Raw genomic sequence first — 21,349 nt, forward strand, 5'->3', positions numbered from 1 at the left:
GGTTCCCTTTAAAGGAATACTGCAGGGGGGGAGGGGGAAAATGAGTTGATCTTACCCGGGGCTTCTAATAGTCCTCTGCAGACATCCTGTGCCCGCGCAGCCACTCACCGTGCTCCGGCCCCGCCTCCGGTTCACTTCTGGAATTTCAGACTTTAAAGTCGGAAAACCACTGCACCTGCAGTGCAGTGCCTCGCTCACGCTAATGTCACCAGGAGCATACTGTGCAGGCCCAGCATGGTCACGGAGACGACACGGCAACGCAGGCGCAGTGGTTTTCTGCGGGGGACCATTAGAAGCCCCGGGTAAGTTCAACTCATTTCCCCCCGACCCCCCTACAGTAGTCCTTTAAGTTTTTCTTATTTCTTGACTGAGCCTATTCTGTAGTTATTAAGAATTTTCTGTAATTTGATTACCGGTAGTTTTAGCCATTAGTAGCAAAAAGAAATATATGTGCCATGTTAGACAATAAAATTATGTAGGTAGAAAAAACGTTTTGTAAAACTAATACATTTTACATTAGTACTGCCTTTTGCATTAGACACAGTTCCTTTGAAAACTTGCATTATCAGTGAGCCGTTAAAAGGTATTACTATTACAAAACTGTTTTTTTCTACAGTTAAAAAGAAATTGCCGTGCTGACCTGGGTAATACCAAACCTCTGCAATGGTTGCTGGTGAATTGCAACACTACTGCAGTCTCATCTGTGAATTAGTAGTAGGAGGGTTTTTTTGTTTGTTTTTGTTTTGTTTTTAAGAAATGCAGGGCATTAGGCATTCAGTGACCGAAATCATCTTGCAGCAGGTGTATGTACATAGCACAACTGCAATTACACAACATATAAAGAACAATGGAAGTGAGAGGTACATGGAGGCTGCCATATTTATTTGCTGATAAACAATGCCAGTTGCCTGGCAGCCCTGCTGGTCTATTTGGCTGCAGTAGCATCTGAATAACACCAGAAACAAGAATGCAGCGAATCTGTGAGATCTGACAATAATGTCAGAAACACCTGATATGTATATGTTTGTTCAGGGTCTGTGGCTAAAAGTATTAACAGAGGATCAGCAGGGTTGCCAGCAACTTGTATAGCTTAAAAAGAAAATAATATGGCAGCCTCCACATGCCTCTCACTTCAGTTGTCCTTTAGGGCCTTTTCCCACTACACAGCTGAAATCGCCAGGGTTGTTACTTTATCATAGAAATCATGAGAAGTATTTTCCACTATAGTGATTTGATTTGGAAATCACAAATCGCAATCACTTTCTGGAGCGATTTTTAGAGTGATAATGCAATGCAAATGAAAAATCTCAATCACAATCGCATAACAGAATTAATGAAAAATCTCAATCGCTGGCGTTTGTGATTGCTAGTGGAAAAGGGCCCTTTGAGCTAGCAAACCTGGGGGGTGTGATCGCAGCTCTGCTATCCAGTTTTGAAATATCTTGCTCCTCCCACAACGCTAAGTGTTCACACGGTGCAGGAATACTCGTGGGATGCCCACAGAAATAGCAACTAGGGTTGGGGGAAGAGAAAGCAGAGCCACGGTCCTAGCACAGGACGGAGGTGGATGCCTGGTAACGGGAGAAGGCCTCAGATGCCTTACCTATGGAAAATGGCAGCAGAGAGAGTTAAAAAATGCAGGGCAGGGTTGAACTATTAAAGGGAACAGAGCAGCAGGGAAAAGAAAAACAAACAAAAAAACTGCAATGGACCTCCCCATGAGCAGCATTTTTCCCTAGTGCTCAGTGCTCTTTAAAGAGAAACCGTAACCAGGAATTGAACTCCATCCCAATCAGTAGCTGATACCCCCTTTCCCATGAGAAATCTATTCCTTTTCTCAAACGGATCATCAGGGGGCTCTGTATGGCTGATATTGTGGTGAAACCCCTCCCTCAGTGTGATGTCAGGACCATGGTTCTAACACACTGTGGGAGCCTTGTTGCATTGTGGGAAATAACAGCTGTTTACAAGCGGTTTCCAACTGCCAAAAAAGCAAGCAGCAGCTACTTCCACAGACATTACCTGCTAGCAGTAAAAATGTCACCAAGTGATAAATGTCAGAATGTAAATCAGGGAGAGGAACTATTTTACAATGGGCAAACACCGATCAAATCATTTATACATAATTTTTGTCAAAATTAAGCACCATTTTTCATTAGGTGATTTTCACTGGAGTTCCTTTTAAAGGGGCAGTATTGTAATTTCCCTGGTTTTTAGTCCCTTTAACATAAATATTTGTAAGTGGAGCAATGGTTTTGCCACTTATTGTGGCTGACCAAAAGGTTTTTTTACATTGCCACTAACCATTTATAGCTAGTGAGTCACATCGGAAGATTTACCTTTGTAACGCGGCTTAGCATAATCCATTCTTGCGCAAGACAGCGGATATCGCTTGTGTCTGCTCGCTGATGCCGCATATTAGAAAGCCGAATGCTGGTTACCACAGCAACAAACACCAACTGGTGTCCGTCACTGTGCCAGCTTCAAATAAGGGGTCCTCAGCGGGCAGCATGTAACTATAGACCTATACGGTGGCTGCAGCCTACACAGATCTCAGTAGCTGCACCATAGTGCAGTTAGAAGTTGGACTAAACTTAGCTGGGCTGACCAGAGGGGGGGGGGGGGAATTGTAATGGCTGCAGTATCTACAAGCTAAGCCGCGTCAGAAAGGTAAATCTTCCGATGTGACTCACTAGCTAAAAATGGTTAATGGCAATGTAAAAAATCCTTTTGATCAGCCACAATAAGTGGCAATAACATTGCTCCACTTACAAATATTTATGTTAAACGGACTAAAAACCAGGAAATTCGCAATAGTGCCCCTTTAAGGAAAAGATGTTGGGGGGGGGGGGGGGGGGGGGGAGATGTACTGGTCCACTTCCAATTTGTCAACATTTGCATAAAATTAGCATAACATTTTCATCAACTCTGAATTATTACCATCTCATTGACCATCCCTAAACATTACTTGTATATATTATTGGTCAATCTGGCATCTTGAAAAGTTGGTATGGACCGGGCTTTAGAGGGAACCTGAAATGAGGAGTGTGGAGTCTGCCATCTTCATTCTCTTATAAACAATGCCAGTTGCTTGGCTGTCCTGCTGAACTTTAGCTTTAGTTGTGTGTTGAGTCACACCTGAAACAAGCATGCAGCCAGTGGAGTCACACCTGAGTCACAACATCTGCTGCTCATTCTGGGCCAGTGATTCATGCAGGGGTCCCCAACCTCCGGTCCGCAACCCACTACTGGTCTGTGGGACGTTTGCTGGTGGTCCACGGGTCTAGCTTCTTGCCCCCCCCCCCCCCCCCCCCTGCCGTTACCTTAGCTGGCGGCCGCATCCTCTCTTTTATTCCCCTCTCTTGCATCTTATTTTGCTTCACAGCAGCACGCCCCGTGGGGGTGGGGGGAGAGGGGCAACTATATTGGAGCACTATACTAGCTATACTGGGGCACTATACTAGCCATACTGGGACAACTATACTGGGGCACTATACTAGCCATACTGGGACAACTATACTGGGGTACTATACTAGCTATACTGGGGCACTATACTAGCTATACTGGGGCACTATACTAGCTATACTGGGGTAACTATACTAGCTATACTGGGGCACTATACTAGCTATACTGGGCACTATACTAACTATACTGGGGCAACTATACTAGCTATACTGGGGCACTATACTAGCTATACGGGGCAACTATACTAGCTATACTGGGGCACTATACTAGCTATACTGGGGCACTATACTACCCATACTGGGGCACTATACTACCCATACTGGGGCACTATACTACCCATACTGGGGCAACTATACTAGCTATACTGGGGCACTATACTAGCTATACTGGGCACTATACTAGCTATACTGGGGCACTATACTAGCTATACTGGGGCACTATACTAGCTATACTGGGGCAACTATACTAGCTTTACTGGGGCAACTATACTAGCTATACTGGGGCACTATACTAGCTATACTGGGGCACTATACTAGCTATACTGGGGCACTATACTAGCCATACTGGGACAACTATACTAGCTATACTGGGGCACTATACTACCCATACTGGGGCAACTATACTGGGGCACTATACTAGCTATACTGGGGCACTATACTAGCTATACTGGGGCACTATACTACCCATACTGGGGCACTATATTAGCTCTACTGGGGCACTATACTACCCATACTGGGGCACTATACTAGCTATACTGGGGCAACATACTACCCATACTGGGGCACTATACTAGCTATACTGGGGCACTATACTACCCATACTGGGGCACTATATTAGCTATACTGGGGCACTATACTACCCATACTGGGGCACTATACTAGCTATACTGGGGCAACATACTACCCATACTGGGGCACTATACTAGCTATACTGGGGCACTATACTACCCATACTGGGGCACTATACTAGCTATACTGGGGCAACATACTACCTATACTGGGGCACTATACTACCCATACTGGGGCACTACAGGATCTTCTCAAAAAATTAGCATATTGTGATAAAGTTCATTATTTTCTGTAATGTACTGATAAACATTAGACTTTTATATGTTTTAGATTAAAATACACACAACTGAAGTAGTTCAAGCCTTTTATTGTTTTAATATTGATGATTTTGGCATACAGCTCTTGAAAACCCAAAATTGCTATCTATACTCGCTATACGGGGCAACTATACTAGCTATACTGGGGCACTATACTAGCTATACTGGGGCACTATACTACCCATACTGGGGCAACTATACTAGCTATACTGGGGCACTATACTAGCTATACTGGGGCACTATACTAGCTATACTGGGGCAACTATACTAGCTATACTGGGGCACTATACTACCCATACTGGGGCAACTATACTAGCTATACTGGGGCACTATACTAGCTATACTGGGGCAACTATACTAGCTATACTGGGGCACTATACTAGCTATACTGGGGCAACTATACTAGCTATACTGGGCACTATACTAGCTATACTGGGGCAACTATACTAGCTATACCGGGGCACTATACTAGCTATACTGGGGCAACTATACTAGCTATACTGGGCACTATACTAGCTATACTGGGGCACTATATTAGCTCTACTGGGGCAACTATACTAGCTATACTGGGGCAACTATACTAGCTATACTGGGGCACTATACTATCCATACTGGGGCACTATACTAGCTATACTGGAGCACTATACTAGCTATACTGGGGCACTATACTGGCTATACTGGGGCACTATACTAGCCATACAGGGGCACTATACTAGCCATACAGGGGCACTATACTAGCCATACTGGGGCGCTATACTGGGGCACACTGGGGCACTATATTACCCATACTGGGGCACTATACTAGCTGTACTGGGGCAACTATACTGGGACACTATACTAGCTATACTGGGGCACTATACTAACCATACTGGGGCACTATACTAGCTATACTGGGGCACTATTCTAGCTATACTGGGGCACTATACTACCCATACTGGGGCAACTATACTACCCATACTGGGGCAACTATACTACCCATACTGGGACACTATACTAGCTATACTAGCTATACTGGGGCAACTAAACTACCTATACTGGGGCAACAATGCTAGCTATGTCGCCACACCCGATACACCCCTCGCAAGCCGCTGCGCACGACACTGTCCATGCCCCCCCCCCCCCCCCCCCCCCCCCATCCCCAGAAAAAAGTTTGGTCAGATAGCGGTCCCCGGGCCTAAAAAGGTTGAGCACCCCTGACTTATGGTATTTGAGGTGGAGCATCAGCACAGAAGTCAGGCAACTGGTATTGTTTAAAGAGAATAAAGATGGCAGCCTCCATATTCCTCTCACTTCAGCTTTAAACTTTCAGCTGAGATGGTCCTTTAAACTAGTCAGCTGAGTTGGTCCAGAGGTACTGCCCCTGACTGTGAAGCATGGGTCAGAGAAAGGAAAAAAACTAAAACTTTCAGCCAGGGTTATGCAGTCGAAGAGTTAGAGCAATTGGAGTTGGTGGTTAAATAAACTGAGAAGTCTGATGATGTTTGTACCAACTCCACAGCCCAGGTAAGTATTAGACTAAGGAGTCGGAGTCGAGGAGTCGGAGCAATTTTGGGTACCTAGAGTCAGAGGTTTCATAAACTGAGGAGTCGGAGTTGGGTGATTTTTGTACCGACTCCACAGCACTGCTTTCAGCAACTGTCACCAGGGGCAAACGCAGGATTTTTAAGGGGGGGGGTTCCTGAAAGGTCCAGAAGCACGTATGTCCCCGAGTGCTTCCGAATACAGGTGGCTCCATACTGCCCATGCACAAAAGTGCGCTGGCGTATTACGGAGCTGCCTATCTTTGGAAGTACTCAAGGACACGAGTGTTTCTGAGGGCTTCTGGTAGCAGCAAATGTGAACGGGGTACAGCGCTGGAACAACTCCCCAAGAGAGGAACGGGAGATAAACTTAGTTTGGACAATTCAGTGGAATATGCTACATAGTGTCACATAGCGCAAGCGATAGCCATATGATGCAGGGATATATGCATCTGCGGAAGATGGCGGCGCTATATAAATACTAAATAATAATATTTTGCCTCACCAGGATTGCACTTTTATTTAGCTTTCCTGTATGACAAGAAGACACATCCAGCTCTAGGGGAAGAGGGAAACAAAGGTAAATGAAGGAGGCTGGTGCACACCAAGAGTGCTTCTGAGCGTTTTTCAAATCAACAGTGATTTGAAAAGCGCTTGACTAATGTTACCCTATGTGGGTGTTCCCACAGCAGCGTTGTGATTTTTTCAAAATCGCATGTATACTGCATGTAGCATGTTTTTGAGCAATTCATTCAAAAATCGCTCTGAAAATCACTTCACAAAATCACACTCACAAATTGCTAGCGATTGCTATTGTCATTTTGGCGTTGCACTAGCCCAGAGAGAGGAGTGGAGAAATTGAGAATAGCCTGAGATGGAGCAGAGAACTTATCTGTATTGCAGTCCCACATCAGACAGGCTACTTGCCTGTAATCGGACTCCTGTCCCTGTCAGTCTCTCACACAAGTCAGAAAGAAGCCCTCCTGGAGTCTAGGGACTGTCAAAAACTTTTCAGCTTGTTAAACACCTTACCCACACATGCAGTCATTATAACAATGGGGAGAGACCAGACAGATGTTTGCCCACGGACCCTGAGTCCAGGCAAGCTCTGCATCATGCTGTGCATATTTACCAGCTTGCCTGCCCTCTAATTTCATCATGTCGGACACTTCTGTGCTGTGGAGAGTCCAGGACTCCATAACCAACATTCTCTCACTGCAGGCTGCATCTTCTTGTTAGGGAAGCTGGGCTGCCTCTCTCATTCTATTAGCTGGAGGGAAGCACCAGAAGTAAGAAGGGAGGGAGAATGAGGCTGTTTATATTATGCGGGCTTCCCTGGCTGAATACACAGCTCAGTGCAGGGGGGGGGGGGGGGGGTTCTAGACACCCGGAACAGCCCCCTCAGTTCGCCAGTGGTCACAGTAGTTCAATATGAACTCAGACAAGGGCTGCATTATGGAATTGAATCATTCGAAGGCAATGAAAACATTTTGGTGCTTCCACAACAGTATAACTCAAAAATGGCCAAATACTACTGGTAAGAAATACAGTATTAATGTGAAAGTTCTCATTCATCCAGTTCGTGATCTACAGAACAGAAAATGAGGCAGTCTCAACTGAGTGCAGTCATTTTATCTATACTAGATAATTTAGTGTGGTTATTTCAGATACTTAGGACATCAAAAGACCCATCTTCACGATGCTCATTGTGTATACAGTATATGAATAATTTAAGCTATACGGCTGAGGCTGTGAAGAGCTGTTAAAATTTCTGAGTTCAGATGTACATATCATGTAAAAGGATAAGGAATACAAACACCCCAGAAAATAGTTAATTTTTGTGGCTAACCGGATTTGGGCTTTGGAATGAGAATGTGGGGGAGTATGTTATATTTTTCTTTGGAAAGCCACAGGTTCCCACCTAATCCCACTTTGAGCCTTTTAATCTAAGCAGTTATCAGCGCAAGAGACTCGAGCCAAAGCTTTGATGCATGAAGTGAACTGTATGAACAGATGAACGCCTGGGCTATTTCTTCACCTCAGCTGAACTGAAGAGCTTTCTGAGATCTATTATGGAACCACTTCTGAAGCACAGAAGAAGACAAGCTTCAGTTGAACCTGCCTTATTTTCCATGGGATAGGCAATACATGGCGGTCACTGGTCACTGTGCGGTGTGTATGAAGAATGAGAGCAGCCAGAAAGACACAGCAGACAGGAGATGTGGGTAGAAGAGCAGTTTTATTGTATTTCATTAGTGGTACAGAAAGAATCACAAGACAGTGGAGGAATAAATCACATCAACGAGACACAGGATGAGGAGGAGGAGGTGGCAGTGATCATCATCACCAACGAGACACAGGATGAGGAGGAGGAGGCAGTGATCATCATCACCAACGAGACACAGGATGAGGAGGAGGCAGTGATCATAATCACCAATGAGACACAGGATGAGGAGGAGGAGGAGGTGGCAGTGATCATCATCACCAATGAGAAACAGGATGAGGAGGAGGTGGCAGTGATCATCATCACCAATGAGAAACAGGATGGGGAGGAGGAGGAGGAGGCAGTGATCATCATCACCAATGAGACACAGGATGAGGAGGAGGAGGAGGAGGCAGTGATCATCATCACCAATGAGAAACAGGATGAGGAGGAGGTGGCAGTGATCATCATCACCAATGAGAAACAGGATGGGGAGGAGGAGGAGGAGGCAGTGATCATCATCACCAATGAGAAACAGGATGAGGAGGAGGCGGCAGTGATCATCATCACCAATGAGAAACAGGATGGGGAGGAGGAGGAGGAGGCAGTGATCATCATCACCAACGAGACACAGGATGAGGAGGAGGTGGCAGTGATCATCATCACCAATGAGAAACAGGATGGCGAGGAGGAGGAGGAGGCAGTGATCATCATCACCAATGAGACACAGGATGAGAAGGAGGTGGCAGTGATCATCATCACCAATGAGAAACAGGATGGGGAGGAGGAGGCAGTGATCATCACCAATGAGAAACAGGATAAGGAGGAGGTGGCAGTGATCATCATCACCAACGAGACACAGGATGAGGAGGAGGAGGCAGTGATCATCATCACCAACGAGACACAGGATGAGGAGGAGGCAGTGATCATAATCACCAATGAGACACAGGATGAGGAGGAGGAGGAGGTGGCAGTGATCATCATCACCAATGAGAAACAGGATGAGGAGGAGGTGGCAGTGATCATCATCACCAATGAGAAACAGGGATGGGGAGGAGGAGGAGGAGGCAGTGATCATCATCACCAATGAGACACAGGATGAGGAGGAGGAGGAGGAGGCAGTGATCATCATCACCAATGAGAAACAGGATGAGGAGGAGGTGGCAGTGATCATCATCACCAATGAGAAACAGGATGGGGAGGAGGAGGAGGAGGCAGTGATCATCATCACCAATGAGAAACAGGATGAGGAGGAGGCGGCAGTGATCATCATCACCAATGAGAAACAGGATGGGGAGGAGGAGGAGGAGGCAGTGATCATCATCACCAACGAGACACAGGATGAGGAGGAGGTGGCAGTGATCATCATCACCAATGAGAAACAGGATGGCGAGGAGGAGGAGGAGGCAGTGATCATCATCACCAATGAGACACAGGATGAGAAGGAGGTGGCAGTGATCATCATCACCAATGAGAAACAGGATGGGGAGGAGGAGGCAGTGATCATCACCAATGAGAAACAGGATAAGGAGGAGGTGGCAGTGATCATCATCACCAACGAGACACAGGATGAGGAGGAGGAGGCAGTGATCATCATCACCAACGAGACACAGGATGAGGAGGAGGTGGCAGTGATCATCATCACCAACGAGACACAGGATGAGGAGGAGGTGGTAGTGATCATCATCACCCACGAGACACAGGATGAGGAGGAGGAGGAGGTGGCAATGATCATCATCACCAACGAGACACAGGATGAGGAGGAGGAGGAGGAGGAGGTGGCAGTGATCATCATCACCAATGAGAAACAGGATGAGGAGGAGGTGGCAGTGATCATCATCACCAATGAGAAACAGGATGAGGAGGAGGAGGCAGTGATCATCATCACCAATGAGACACAGGATGAGGAGGAGGTGGCAGTGATCATCACCACCAATGAGAAACAGGATGAGGAGGAGGAGGCAGTGATCATCATCACCAATGAGACACAGGATGAGGAGGAGGTGGCAGTGATCATCATCACCAATGAGAAACAGGATGAGGAGGAGGTGGCAGTGATCATCATCACCAATGAGAAACAGGATGAGGAGGAGGTGGCAGTGATCATCATCACCAACGAGACACAGGATGAGGAGGAGGAGGTGGCAGTGATCATCATCACCAATGAGAAACAGGATGAGGAGGAGGTGGCAGTGATCATCATCACCAATGAGAAACAGGATGAGGAGGAGGAGGCAGTGATCATCATCACCAATGAGACACAGGATGAGGAGGAGGAGGAGGCAGTGATCATCATCACCAACGAGACACAGGATGAGGAGGAGGTGGCAGTGATCATCATCACCAATGAGACACAGGATGAGGAGGAGGTGGCAGTGATCATCATCACCAATGAGACACAGGATGAGGAGGAGGTGGCAGTGATCATCATCACCAACGAGACACAGGATGAGGAGGAGGTGGCAGTGATCATCATCACCAATGAGAAACAGGATGAGGAGGAGGTGGCAGTGATCATCATCACCAATGAGAAACAGGATGAGGAGGAGGTGGCAGTGATCATCATCACCAATGAGAAACAGGATGAGGAGTAGGTGGCAGTGATCATCATCACCAAGGAGACACAGGATGAGGAGGAGGTGGCAGTGATCATCATCACCAATGAGACACAGGATGAGGAGGAGGAGAAGGCAGTGATCATCATCACCAACGAGACACAGGATGAGGAGGAGGTGGCAGTGATCATCATCACCAATGAGACACAGGATGAGGAGGAGGTGGCAGTGATCATCATCACCAATGAGACACAGGATGAGGAGGAGGTGGCAGTGATCATCATCACCAACGAGACACAGGATGAGGAGGAGGTGGCAGTGATCATCATCACCAATGAGAAACAGGATGAGGAGGAGGTGGCAGTGATCATCATCACCAATGAGAAACAGGATGAGGAGGAGGTGGCAGTGATCATCATCACCAATGAGAAACAGGATGAGGAGTAGGTGGCAGTGATCATCATCACCAAGGAGACACAGGATGAGGAGGAGGTGGCAGTGATCATCATCACCAATGAGACACAGGATGAGGAGGAGGAGAAGGCAGTGATCATCATCACCAACGAGACACAGGATGAGGAGGAGGTGGCAGTGATCATCATCACCAATGAGACACAGGATGAGGAGGAGGTGGCAGTGATCATCATCACCAATGAGAAACAGGATGAGGAGGAGGTGGCAGTGATCATCATCACCAACGAGACACAGGATGAGGAGGAGGTGGCAGTGATCATCATCACCAACGAGACACAGGATGAGGAGGAGGAGGCAGTGATCATCATCACCAATGATACACAGGATGAGGAGGAGGTGCACCACCAACGAGACACAGGATGAGGAGGAGGAGGCAGTGGTCATCATGTGATGAGAATGGAGGGGAGGAGGACACAAACAGGAGACTAAGGTTATGCAGCCACCAAACTCTGCTGACTATTATACTGTGGTAACAAGGAGAACCCACCACTTAATTCGTAAAAGTATTTAAAGAAATCATGAACCATTAAAATAAGTTTAGATACTCAACTAGGGAAGGGAGGATCTTATAGAGCTTTTCTGATCCTTTCTTTATACAGTTGTTCCACCGCTGTCCCCATTTCATAATCCTTGGCTTCGGTCTCCTCAGGTGCACTGGCATCCCGGAATGCTTCCAAAGATGAATGCATCCATATTGCCCATACATATTGTGCATGCGTGAGCCCAGACTCGAGTGTGCATGGTACGGATCTGCTCATCTTCAGAAGTAGCCGGGAACGCAAGTGCTTCCGAAGTCTTCTAAGGAATCCCAAAGGCCTATTCCGACATTCTAGTCAGATTACTTCACCGGGGGACAGCAGTAGAATAAGGGGATGGAGAGGACTGTAAGGCTCTTTGGGATTCTTAGGTAAGTTTTCAGTTTTCCATTCATAGCTGTATTTTTCACAAAGTGGCTCACTGAACTGAACAGCGGACATCTTTGAGGAAAAGGCTAAACCTGCCCCACGACCACTGAGAGCCACGGGGACAGACCATGGTATGCCGTTATGGAGGGTAGGTAAGCCATCTGAAGCCTCTCACCCTCAGAATTGTGCAGTTAAACTCAGCACTAATTTTACAGAGCCGTATCAGCCAATGTGCAGAGTTGTTTCAGGCTGTTCACCAGAGCGGAGAAGGATACATATTACCACAGTTCTTTGATTAGACTTATGAGAGTGGCATTACAGGGAACCTAGTTACACTGTGAAGGCCCAGGATTATTAAGACTTTTGCAGATGGCCAGAATTGCAGCCATTCTAGGTCTCCATAAATTAAACATAAAAGAGGATTTTTACCTACCTAGGGCTCCTTCTAGCCCCTGTATTTTTCAGCTCTTTGGTGTCATCCCAGTGCGATCTGTTGTACTGCTGCTGCCAAATTAAAAGGACAACTGAAGTGAGAACAATATGGAGGTTGCCATATTTATTTCCTCTTAAACAATACCAATTGCCTGGCTGTCCTGATGGTCTATTTGGATGCATTAGTGTCTGAATCACACAAACAAGCATGCAGCTGATCCAGTCAGATCTGACAATTTCAGAAACACCTGATCTGCTGCATGCTTGTTCAGGGGCTATGGATAAAAGTATTAGAAGCAGAGGATCAGGCAGATAGCCAGGCAACAGGTATTGCTTAGAAAATAAATATGGCAACCTCCACATCCCTTTCATTACAGTTGTCCTTCAAGGGGCTACTGCACATGCACTGTTCCGAACCGTGCACCTAATGCATTTCGGTCCCATGGCCAGGAGAATTCTGTGCATGCGCCATTACAAATTTGTATGAACTGCGCATGTGCAGAACGCTGCCAGCCTCAGGAGCACGATCAAGGAGGCGTTCAGCCGGGACATCGCATGCACAGCAGCCCGCAACTTCATCAGTCATGGAATATAATGGGGGTGACAGAAGCACAGCAGGAGTACACCAAGGGAGCTGACAGACTACAAAGGGCCAGAAGAAGTCCCAGGTATATGTGACGTCACACACATTCCATGTGCTATAACACCCGCTGCCACGTGGGGCACCAATATGGAAGTACGGCGGACACCAGCGTGACAAGTAAAGAAGTAAAGGCCCTGGAGGGGGGGGGGAAGAGGAAGGGGGGTGGGTCTCACATATAAAATGTGGTGGGAAACAGGCGGGACGACAAGGCCACATCACGAGGCCGATTCCCAAAACATTTCATGCTGTAATGGATTAGGAGTTGGCCTGCAGTATGTGTGCAGCCAACAGATCTCTGATCAGATGGAGATAGGTCTCTTAGTCGATCTGCCCCATACATCACAAGATGCATGGGCATTTTTAATATCAGTCATGCTGCCACCGCCCGAGGCAGGGCAAATTCCCCCTCCCCCTTCTTTTTTCATATGATCTTACGTTAGGGGTAAACAGGATTAACTGGTTAGCTCTTTTTCATATCGTCTTTTTATGAAATTATGTGTATTTATTATAGTAAACTATTGTGCAATACACTGGAATCCACTCTCTTTCCACTTAGGGTAATTTCCCTTTAAGGCGGCTATATCACCTGCTGAGGTGTGGTGGTTAGGGGGAGTGGTCTCTAGGTATGCAAGACAGACTTGTGATGTCACTTTAGCTACGATTAAGGACCCGGCTGGGTCAGAAACGCGTCAGCTTGCATGCTGCCAAAGTTTTGCTAATTTTCTATTATGATTCAATAAACGGATTTAAAGAGAACCTAAAGTCACAAAAAAACCCCGAGATGAACTCACCTGGGGGCGATATACAGGCTGGGAACGCGAACAATCACTCCCGTTCCCATGCCTGTCGGCCGGTGACGGCCAAACCGGAAGTGCTCGCCGGTGGATCCTGGGACATCGGAGCGGAGCTGCGAGGGCACCGATCGTCTGCAGGGGGCTGAGGGAAGCCCCAGGTGAGTTCATCTCGTTTTTTTTTTTTTTTGTGACTTTAGGTTCACTTTAAAGTGTAACTGTCGGGCATAAAATCAATTCTTTATTGTTATGTGGTAAACAAGTAATAAGGATGCTAATCAGGCAATCCAAAAGTTAAAATCACTATAACTTTTTTTGTTTATGAATGATCATTCCCCAGTTTACATGACTCTTATTTGGTACATTGCCGCACAAAGGAAGTTGCAGGGCATGCTGGGTTGTCTTTTTTTGCTTCTTTATTTCCCCTCAGACTTAACTAATGTACAGAAGAAAAAATGAACAACCCAGCATGCCCTGCAACTTCCTTTTTGTGGCAAAGTACCAAATAAGAGCCAGGGAAACTGGGGAATGATTATTTATAAACAAGAAAAGTAATAAGGGGTTTAACCACTTCACAACTGAGGGGTTTTACCCCTTGATCACCAGAGCAATTTTCACCTTTCAGTGCTCCTTCCATTCATTCGTCTATAACTTTATTATTACTTATCGCAATGAAATGAACTATATCTTGTTTTTTTCGCCACCAATTAGGCTTTCTTTAGGTGGGACATTATGCCAAGAATTATTTTATTCTAAATGTGTTTTAATGGGAAAATAGGAAAAAATTTATTATTTTTCAGTTTTTGGCCGTTAAAGTTTTTAAATAATGCATGCTACTGTAATTAAAATCCATGAAATGTATTTGCCCATTTGTCCCGGTTATAAACCCGTTTAAATTATGTCCCTATCACAATGTTTGGCACCAATATTTTAATTGGAAATAAAGGTGCTTTTTTTTCAGTTTTGCGTCCATCCCTAATTACAAGCCCTTAGTTTATAAAGTAACAGTGTTATACCCTCTTGACATAAATATTTAAAAAGTTCAGTCCCTAAAGTAACTATTTATGTATTTTTTTTCATTGTAATTATTTTTTTTTTTTAATTACAAAAAAAAATAAATTGGGGAGTGTGGGAGGTAAGGAGTTAATTTTTAGTGTAAAACTCATTTATTTGTATGTGAAAAATGCTTTAGGGTGTAGTTTTACTATTTGGCCACAAGATGGCAACAGTAACTTTTTGTTTAATGCAACCTATGTACTAGGAGGCTGAGAACGTTTTTTTTTTTCCACAATGATCGCGCTGCTTAACGGATAAGCAGCGGATCATTGCGGGGCTTAGATCAACGAATGGGAATGGATTTTCCCGTTCGTTGATCTCCGGACGAGCGGCCGGCGGCGTGTTTACTAGCGGGAGTGCGCGCTAGAGCGAGTGGGAGCACGGAAAGTACGCATTTCTCCGTCCCTGGGGGTGAAAGTATGGAAAAAGGGACAGAGAAATGCGTACGCGTGGGGGTAAAGTGGTTAACGTTTGGATTGCCCGATTAGCATACTTATTACTTGTTTACCAGATAATAATAAAGAATTAATTTTTTATTTTATGCCCGACAGTTACACTTTAAGCTTTTATTCTATGAAAGGAGAGCGGAGGATTTTTGAACTTCTGCGATGCAGGATGAATTCAGACATGAGCTGTAGAACCCCGCATCATAGCCTCACCGAGGGACTTTCTCACAGCATTCTAACTCGAGGGTCCCCAACCTCCAGGACTATAACAAGGTACTCCATTACCTTAACCACTTTACCCCCCGCGGTACGAATTTCTCCATCCCATTTTCCCCCCTAAAAAACCAAAGGACAGGGAAATCCGTACCTTCCGCGCTACCGCCGCTGTCCGCGCTCGTGCTCCCGCCACTCGTGCATGCCGACGCCCGCTCGCCCGGAGATCAATGAACGGGAAAATCCATTCCCGTTCGTTGATCTAAGCTCCCGCAATGATCCGCTGCTTCTATTAGAAACAGCGCGATCATTGTGATGTTCCCAGCCTCGTACTGCGGACGTTTACAGGTCGCATGTAAACAAACTCACTGTGGCCATCTTGTGGCCAAATAGTAAAACTACACCCTAAAGCATTTTACATATACAAATACATTAGTTTTCCACAATAAATTAACTCATTACCTCCCACACTCCCCAATTTTTTTTTTTGTAATAAAAAAAAAAAAAATGCAATAAAAAAACAAAAACAAATAGTTACCTTAGGGACTGAACTTTTTAAATATTTATGTCAAGAGGGTATAACACTGTTACTTTATAAACTACGGGCTTGTAATTAGGGATGGATGCAAAACTGAAAAAAATGCACCTTTATTTCCAAATAAAATATTGGCGCCAAACATTGTGATAGGGACATAATTTAAACGGTTTTATAACCGGGACAAATGGGCAAATACATTTCATGGGTTTTAATTACAGTAGCATGCATTATTTAAAAACTAGAATGGCCGAAAACTGAAAAATAATTTTTTTCCCACATTTTTTCCGATTTTCCCATTAAAACACATTTAGAATAAAATAATTCTTGGCATAATGTCCCACCTAAAAAAAGCCTAATTGGTGGCGAAAAAAACAAGATATAGTTCTTTTCATTGTGATAAGTAATATTAAAGTTATAGACAAATGAATGGAAGGAGCGCTGAAAGGTGAAAATTGCTCTGGTGTTCAAGGGGTAAAACACCTCAGTGGTGAAGTGGTTAAACAGCCTGTGATCTCAGAGCTCTGTGAGTGTTTATTATCTTATAGAGTCTGAGAGTACAGGTAACCCCTGATGTAGGGAGGACCCGACGTACCAACGCTGTGTGCAGGGCTCGATGGAGGGTCTCCAGCAGAAGAGTGGGGCATTGCTGCCTGTGAGCTAGGGGCATGAAGGTGGAAGAGGGCATAGGGGAGAAGGGACAGGAGGAAGCACAGGTGGATGGAAGGAGGCACAGGGGGTGGAAAGAGGCACAAAGGAGCAGGTGCAGAGGGGTACATAGGGATGGAAGGAGGCACAGAGGGATACTATAGGCACAGAGGTGGTACAGATGAGGACACTGGAGGCACAGGGGGACAAAGTGGAGGCACAGAAGTAGACACTGGAGGCACAGAGGACAGGGTGGAGGCACTGGGGAAAAGAGGTGGCACAGAGGGGGACAGAGGTAACACAGTGTTCTGACTTGCATACAAATTAGTTAAACAATGAACTTCCACTCCTCATCTCTTTCTGTAAGCGGGGCCCTAGAGCTGCGCAGCCGCACTCGCAGCTATGCCGACTGCGCAGCCGCGGGCAAAGGATGCGGCCATCTTGGGAGAGGCGAGAGAGCCCGACCCGGGCCGTGGGGTCGGCAGCCGGCCCGGGGGGGGGCTAATGAGCGGGGGACCCGGCGGATCGGCACGGAGGGCGCGGACGGCGTCCTCCGTGCCTTAACAGATGAGGCAAGTGATTAACTTTTTTTCGGCGTTTCGCCTCGTCAGTCCTTTAACTGTATTGTTTTTCCTTTTGCAGAGAACAGTTCAGGACAGGTCAAAAGTTCACTGCCTGTTCTGTAAAAAACATTTAGAATGCTAAGTAAACAATCAAACACAGAACATTTATATCGCGCTTTTCTCCTGGCGGACTCAAAGCTCCAGAGCTGCAGCCACTAGGATGCGCTCTATAGGCAGTAGCAGTGTTGGGGAGACTTGCCCACGGTCTCCTACTGAATAGGTGTAAACTGCAAATATTAGAGAATGATGCAATGTTATAAAAAAAAGCTATAGAACTGAAAATAAAAATATGAGAATATTTTCTTTGCTTCTAATGTTCTGGTAATTATCTGCACTACACAACCAATTCATTATATCATCATTTTTTTCCGCTTCAGTGTCTCTAGTAAACCTTTTAGATACTTATGAGAGAAGGAAGGCTCTGCATCCTACAGAGGCTTCCCCCATCCCTCTGTTTCGATGCTGGGACCCTCACATTTCCATGGAACTGGTCCGCACTGCATAGGTGCAGATGGCTTGCGCCTGTGCAGTAGTGTGGAAAGGGCTGAGCCTCTGAACTCCGTGTTAGAGCGTAGGTGCGAGCAGTCTGTGCAGTAGTGTGGAAAGGGCTGAGCCTCTGAACTCCGTCCTAGAGCGTAGGTGCAAGCAGTCTGTGCAGTAGTGTGGAAAGGGCTGAGCCTCTGAACTCCGTGTTAGAGCGTAGGTGCAAGCAGTCTGTGCAGTAGTGTGGAAAGGGCTGAGCCTCTGAACTCCGTGTCAGAGCGTAGGTGCAAGCAGTCTGTGCTGTGCTGGCGACCTCTGTCCACAAGACCTTGACAATGGGCTTGCAGGGGTCTCAGCACCGGAGCGGCAAGGAGAAAGCCTCAACGGTACAATTTTTTTTCACCAAATGTGATCTTTCAAATCGATTTTAATGATCGAATTGTATAGAAAATTTTCAGTTTATGAAGGCAATCAATACGGAACGATTCTTTGGTCGATTGATAAATAGGACAAAATCCATCTTAAAGTTGGATTTTATGATCGACTTTGAAGAAAGAATCGTTCAGTAAATGTGAACAGTCGATAACTACCTTCCGATTATTTCCGATTGTCAAAATCACTTCGAAAGATTGCATTTATTGAAAAATTGTATCGTTAATGGGCACCTTTACACGGATATAAACAAGCTGTGGAATGGAGTGCTGCGCAGCGCTCAGAAAGGCAAGGCGATTGTTTGTCCACCCCGCAGCAAATCACTCAGTTCACAAACAAACAACGAAGGACAGACTGGAGTGCACAGATTACGGAGGATTCTCTGAACAAGTTTATATCTGACCAATCTACAGAAACAAAGGCAGTCCGGACTTGTCCCCACACACAGATAAGTGGCATTGAGGAACCCCGGATGTTAAGGCCAGGTCATACTTTAAGCTGCTCTTCAACTCTGCTTGGACCAGAATCTCCAGATGTACCCTAGAGGGGTAAGTGCGGGGGGCCAGCACCGGGCAGCGTTCAGCTTACCTCTCACAGGTCCTAGGAAGCGCTGACCACCCTTCGGTGGACTATGGCTGCTGCTGCTGGCGCAGATGAAGGTGAAGCTTGGGGAAGGTTTGGTCTGGGGAGAGTTCTGCTGGCTACTGCTGCTGGTGGTGGTGGTTCCGTTGCTATAAGTGCGAGATCGGGTCACACCATTCTCCGACACCAGAGAGGAGCTGCAAGGCAAGAGAGACAGACATGCTTAGTGACAACACAGAAGTGTGAGGAGCTGTTTATAAGCTCAGCAAAGTAACCCCGACAATTGTGACAGTCTTATAGCTGTGCCAAAAAGTCCCACCAAAGCCAGCATGTCTATATAGCTCCCTATATAAACTATTAAAGGACAACTATAATGTAAAATGTATACTGTACATATAAATGACTGTACTTCTCTTATGTGGCTGTCACTTACAGTACGTAGTAAAAATCTGACAGGCTTTGAACTAGTCCATCTCTTCTTCGAGGATTCTCAGTTATTTCTCCTTTTACAAAACCACTTACTAAATGGCAGTTGCTCAGTGTAACTGCCAAACTAGCGAAGCAAATGAGTAGGGAGGTTGGCTGACATCTTTGTATAGATATCCTGGAGACAGTGCTTTTGTAAAAGAATCCTATGTAATAATTCCCGTGTCTCTGCGTCCCCTGTCCCTGTGTCCGTGCGTTTGGTCTACTGTGCTTGTGCCGCACAAACAGCCGTTGGGACGGGAGGAGGATGGGCCAGAGGGCCCGGGCAGCGTGGGCGAGCACTGACATGCGGCGGTGGCGGCAGTGTGACAGATGCCTAGAGCCCGTTTTTAAACGGGCTTAGGTCAACTAGTTCTATATAATTCAGTGTTCTCCCCATGCTCTTTTAGCCGGATGCTCCACCCGGCTAGTTTTGGTGACCACCCGGCTGTCATCAGCTCACCACCTCCTATGCTGTAAGCAGAGTTGTGCAGAGAAGGGCCAGCCCTACATTCTCTCATCTGGCCCCACCCGGCTACTTTTTCATGCCACCCGGCTGGAAACAAATTCTGGGGAGAACACTGTAATTATTCCCCTGTCCTTGGGTCGATCTGTGTCCATTGTGTCTGGCACACATGGCGGCATACAGGGGTACTTTGGGCAGCAGTCGATGGGTGCACACATCCATGCACATGCATGTGCTGCACCCTTTGGAGAGGGGCATAGCGCCCATAAATGAATGGATGGGGCTTTTTTTTTGTTTGTTTGTTTTTTTTCTTTACTAGTCCTATACAATATTCTCCCTGTCCCTGCTTCCTCCTGTGTCTGTACCAGCTGCTGAGCGCACATGTGCGGCGCGCAGGCGGGCTTCAGGCATGCGTTATTAATTAGGGGAGGGCCTTCTGACTAGTAAAAGTAATAAAGGTAATACTGAGAATCTCCCAGATCTGTCAGCTTTTTATTACCTCCTGTAAGTGACAGCAACATAGGGAAACGGGTAATTTATGCCGCATTTTGAATCGGGATGACACCATTTACTGGCTAACTCAGAAGAAAGAGAGTAAGCTTCCAGGCTACGAGTAATATGCCTTCTTCAGACTTGCTTCCTGTCTGCTGACGAGATGTTACAACACACAGCTTATATACACTGGACATTAAAAGGGAGTTGCATTGTTTTGAAAATATAAAAATAAATATATCAGATGCCATAATTACAAGTACATTTTATAGGTATGCATTTTACAATTTTTCCTAATAGTTGTCTTTTTTTTTTATAAAGGCGTCATCAAGCAACAAATGCTACCCAAAGCACTACATACCCCGGGCTTCCTCCAGCCTTTGGCGGCCGCTAAGTCGATCGCCGCAGCTCCGCTCTCCGCCGCCCGCTCCCGATCCCCGACGGTGCAGAGGCTTCACCAGGCCGTCCTCTACTGCGTCTGCATGAGCGCCGCTGTCAATCACCTCCACGTGGTCTGGGACATACTGCGTAGGCGCAGAACTACTGCAAAACTACCGCACCCATGCAGTATGTTCCGGACCACGTGGAGTTGATTGACAGCGGCACTCGCCCAGGTGCAGTTGATGACGACCTGGCGAAGCACCATCAGGGATCGGGAGCGGTGGCGGAGAGCGGAGCTGCGGCGAGGGACATAGCGGCTGCCAGGGGCTGGAGTAAGCCCGTGGTAAGTAGTACTCTGGGTAGCATTAGTTGCTTGAGGACTCCTCTAAGCACCCAATAAAAGTGACAATAATAGTGACGTAACCTCCACCGTG

General features: G+C 46.3%; 1 protein-coding gene across 2 annotated transcripts in view; it reads right to left on the reverse strand.

Moving 5' to 3' along the window:
• AGBL5 (AGBL carboxypeptidase 5) overlaps positions 1-21,349 on the reverse strand; it is a 104,682-nt gene that overhangs the window by 22,941 nt on the left and 60,392 nt on the right. For both annotated transcript variants that reach the window (XR_011031297.1, XM_068279868.1), the window contains exon 12: positions 19,118-19,308. Coding sequence is in view for 1 of the 2 variants with exons in the window: in XM_068279868.1 (XP_068135969.1) it covers positions 19,118-19,308 (191 nt within the window). In the remaining variant the exon portion in view is untranslated. The remainder of the gene's footprint in view (positions 1-19,117; positions 19,309-21,349) is intronic.

Source organism: Hyperolius riggenbachi, chromosome 4, assembly GCF_040937935.1.
Source record: "Hyperolius riggenbachi isolate aHypRig1 chromosome 4, aHypRig1.pri, whole genome shotgun sequence".
NCBI lineage: Eukaryota > Metazoa > Chordata > Amphibia > Anura > Hyperoliidae > Hyperolius > Hyperolius riggenbachi.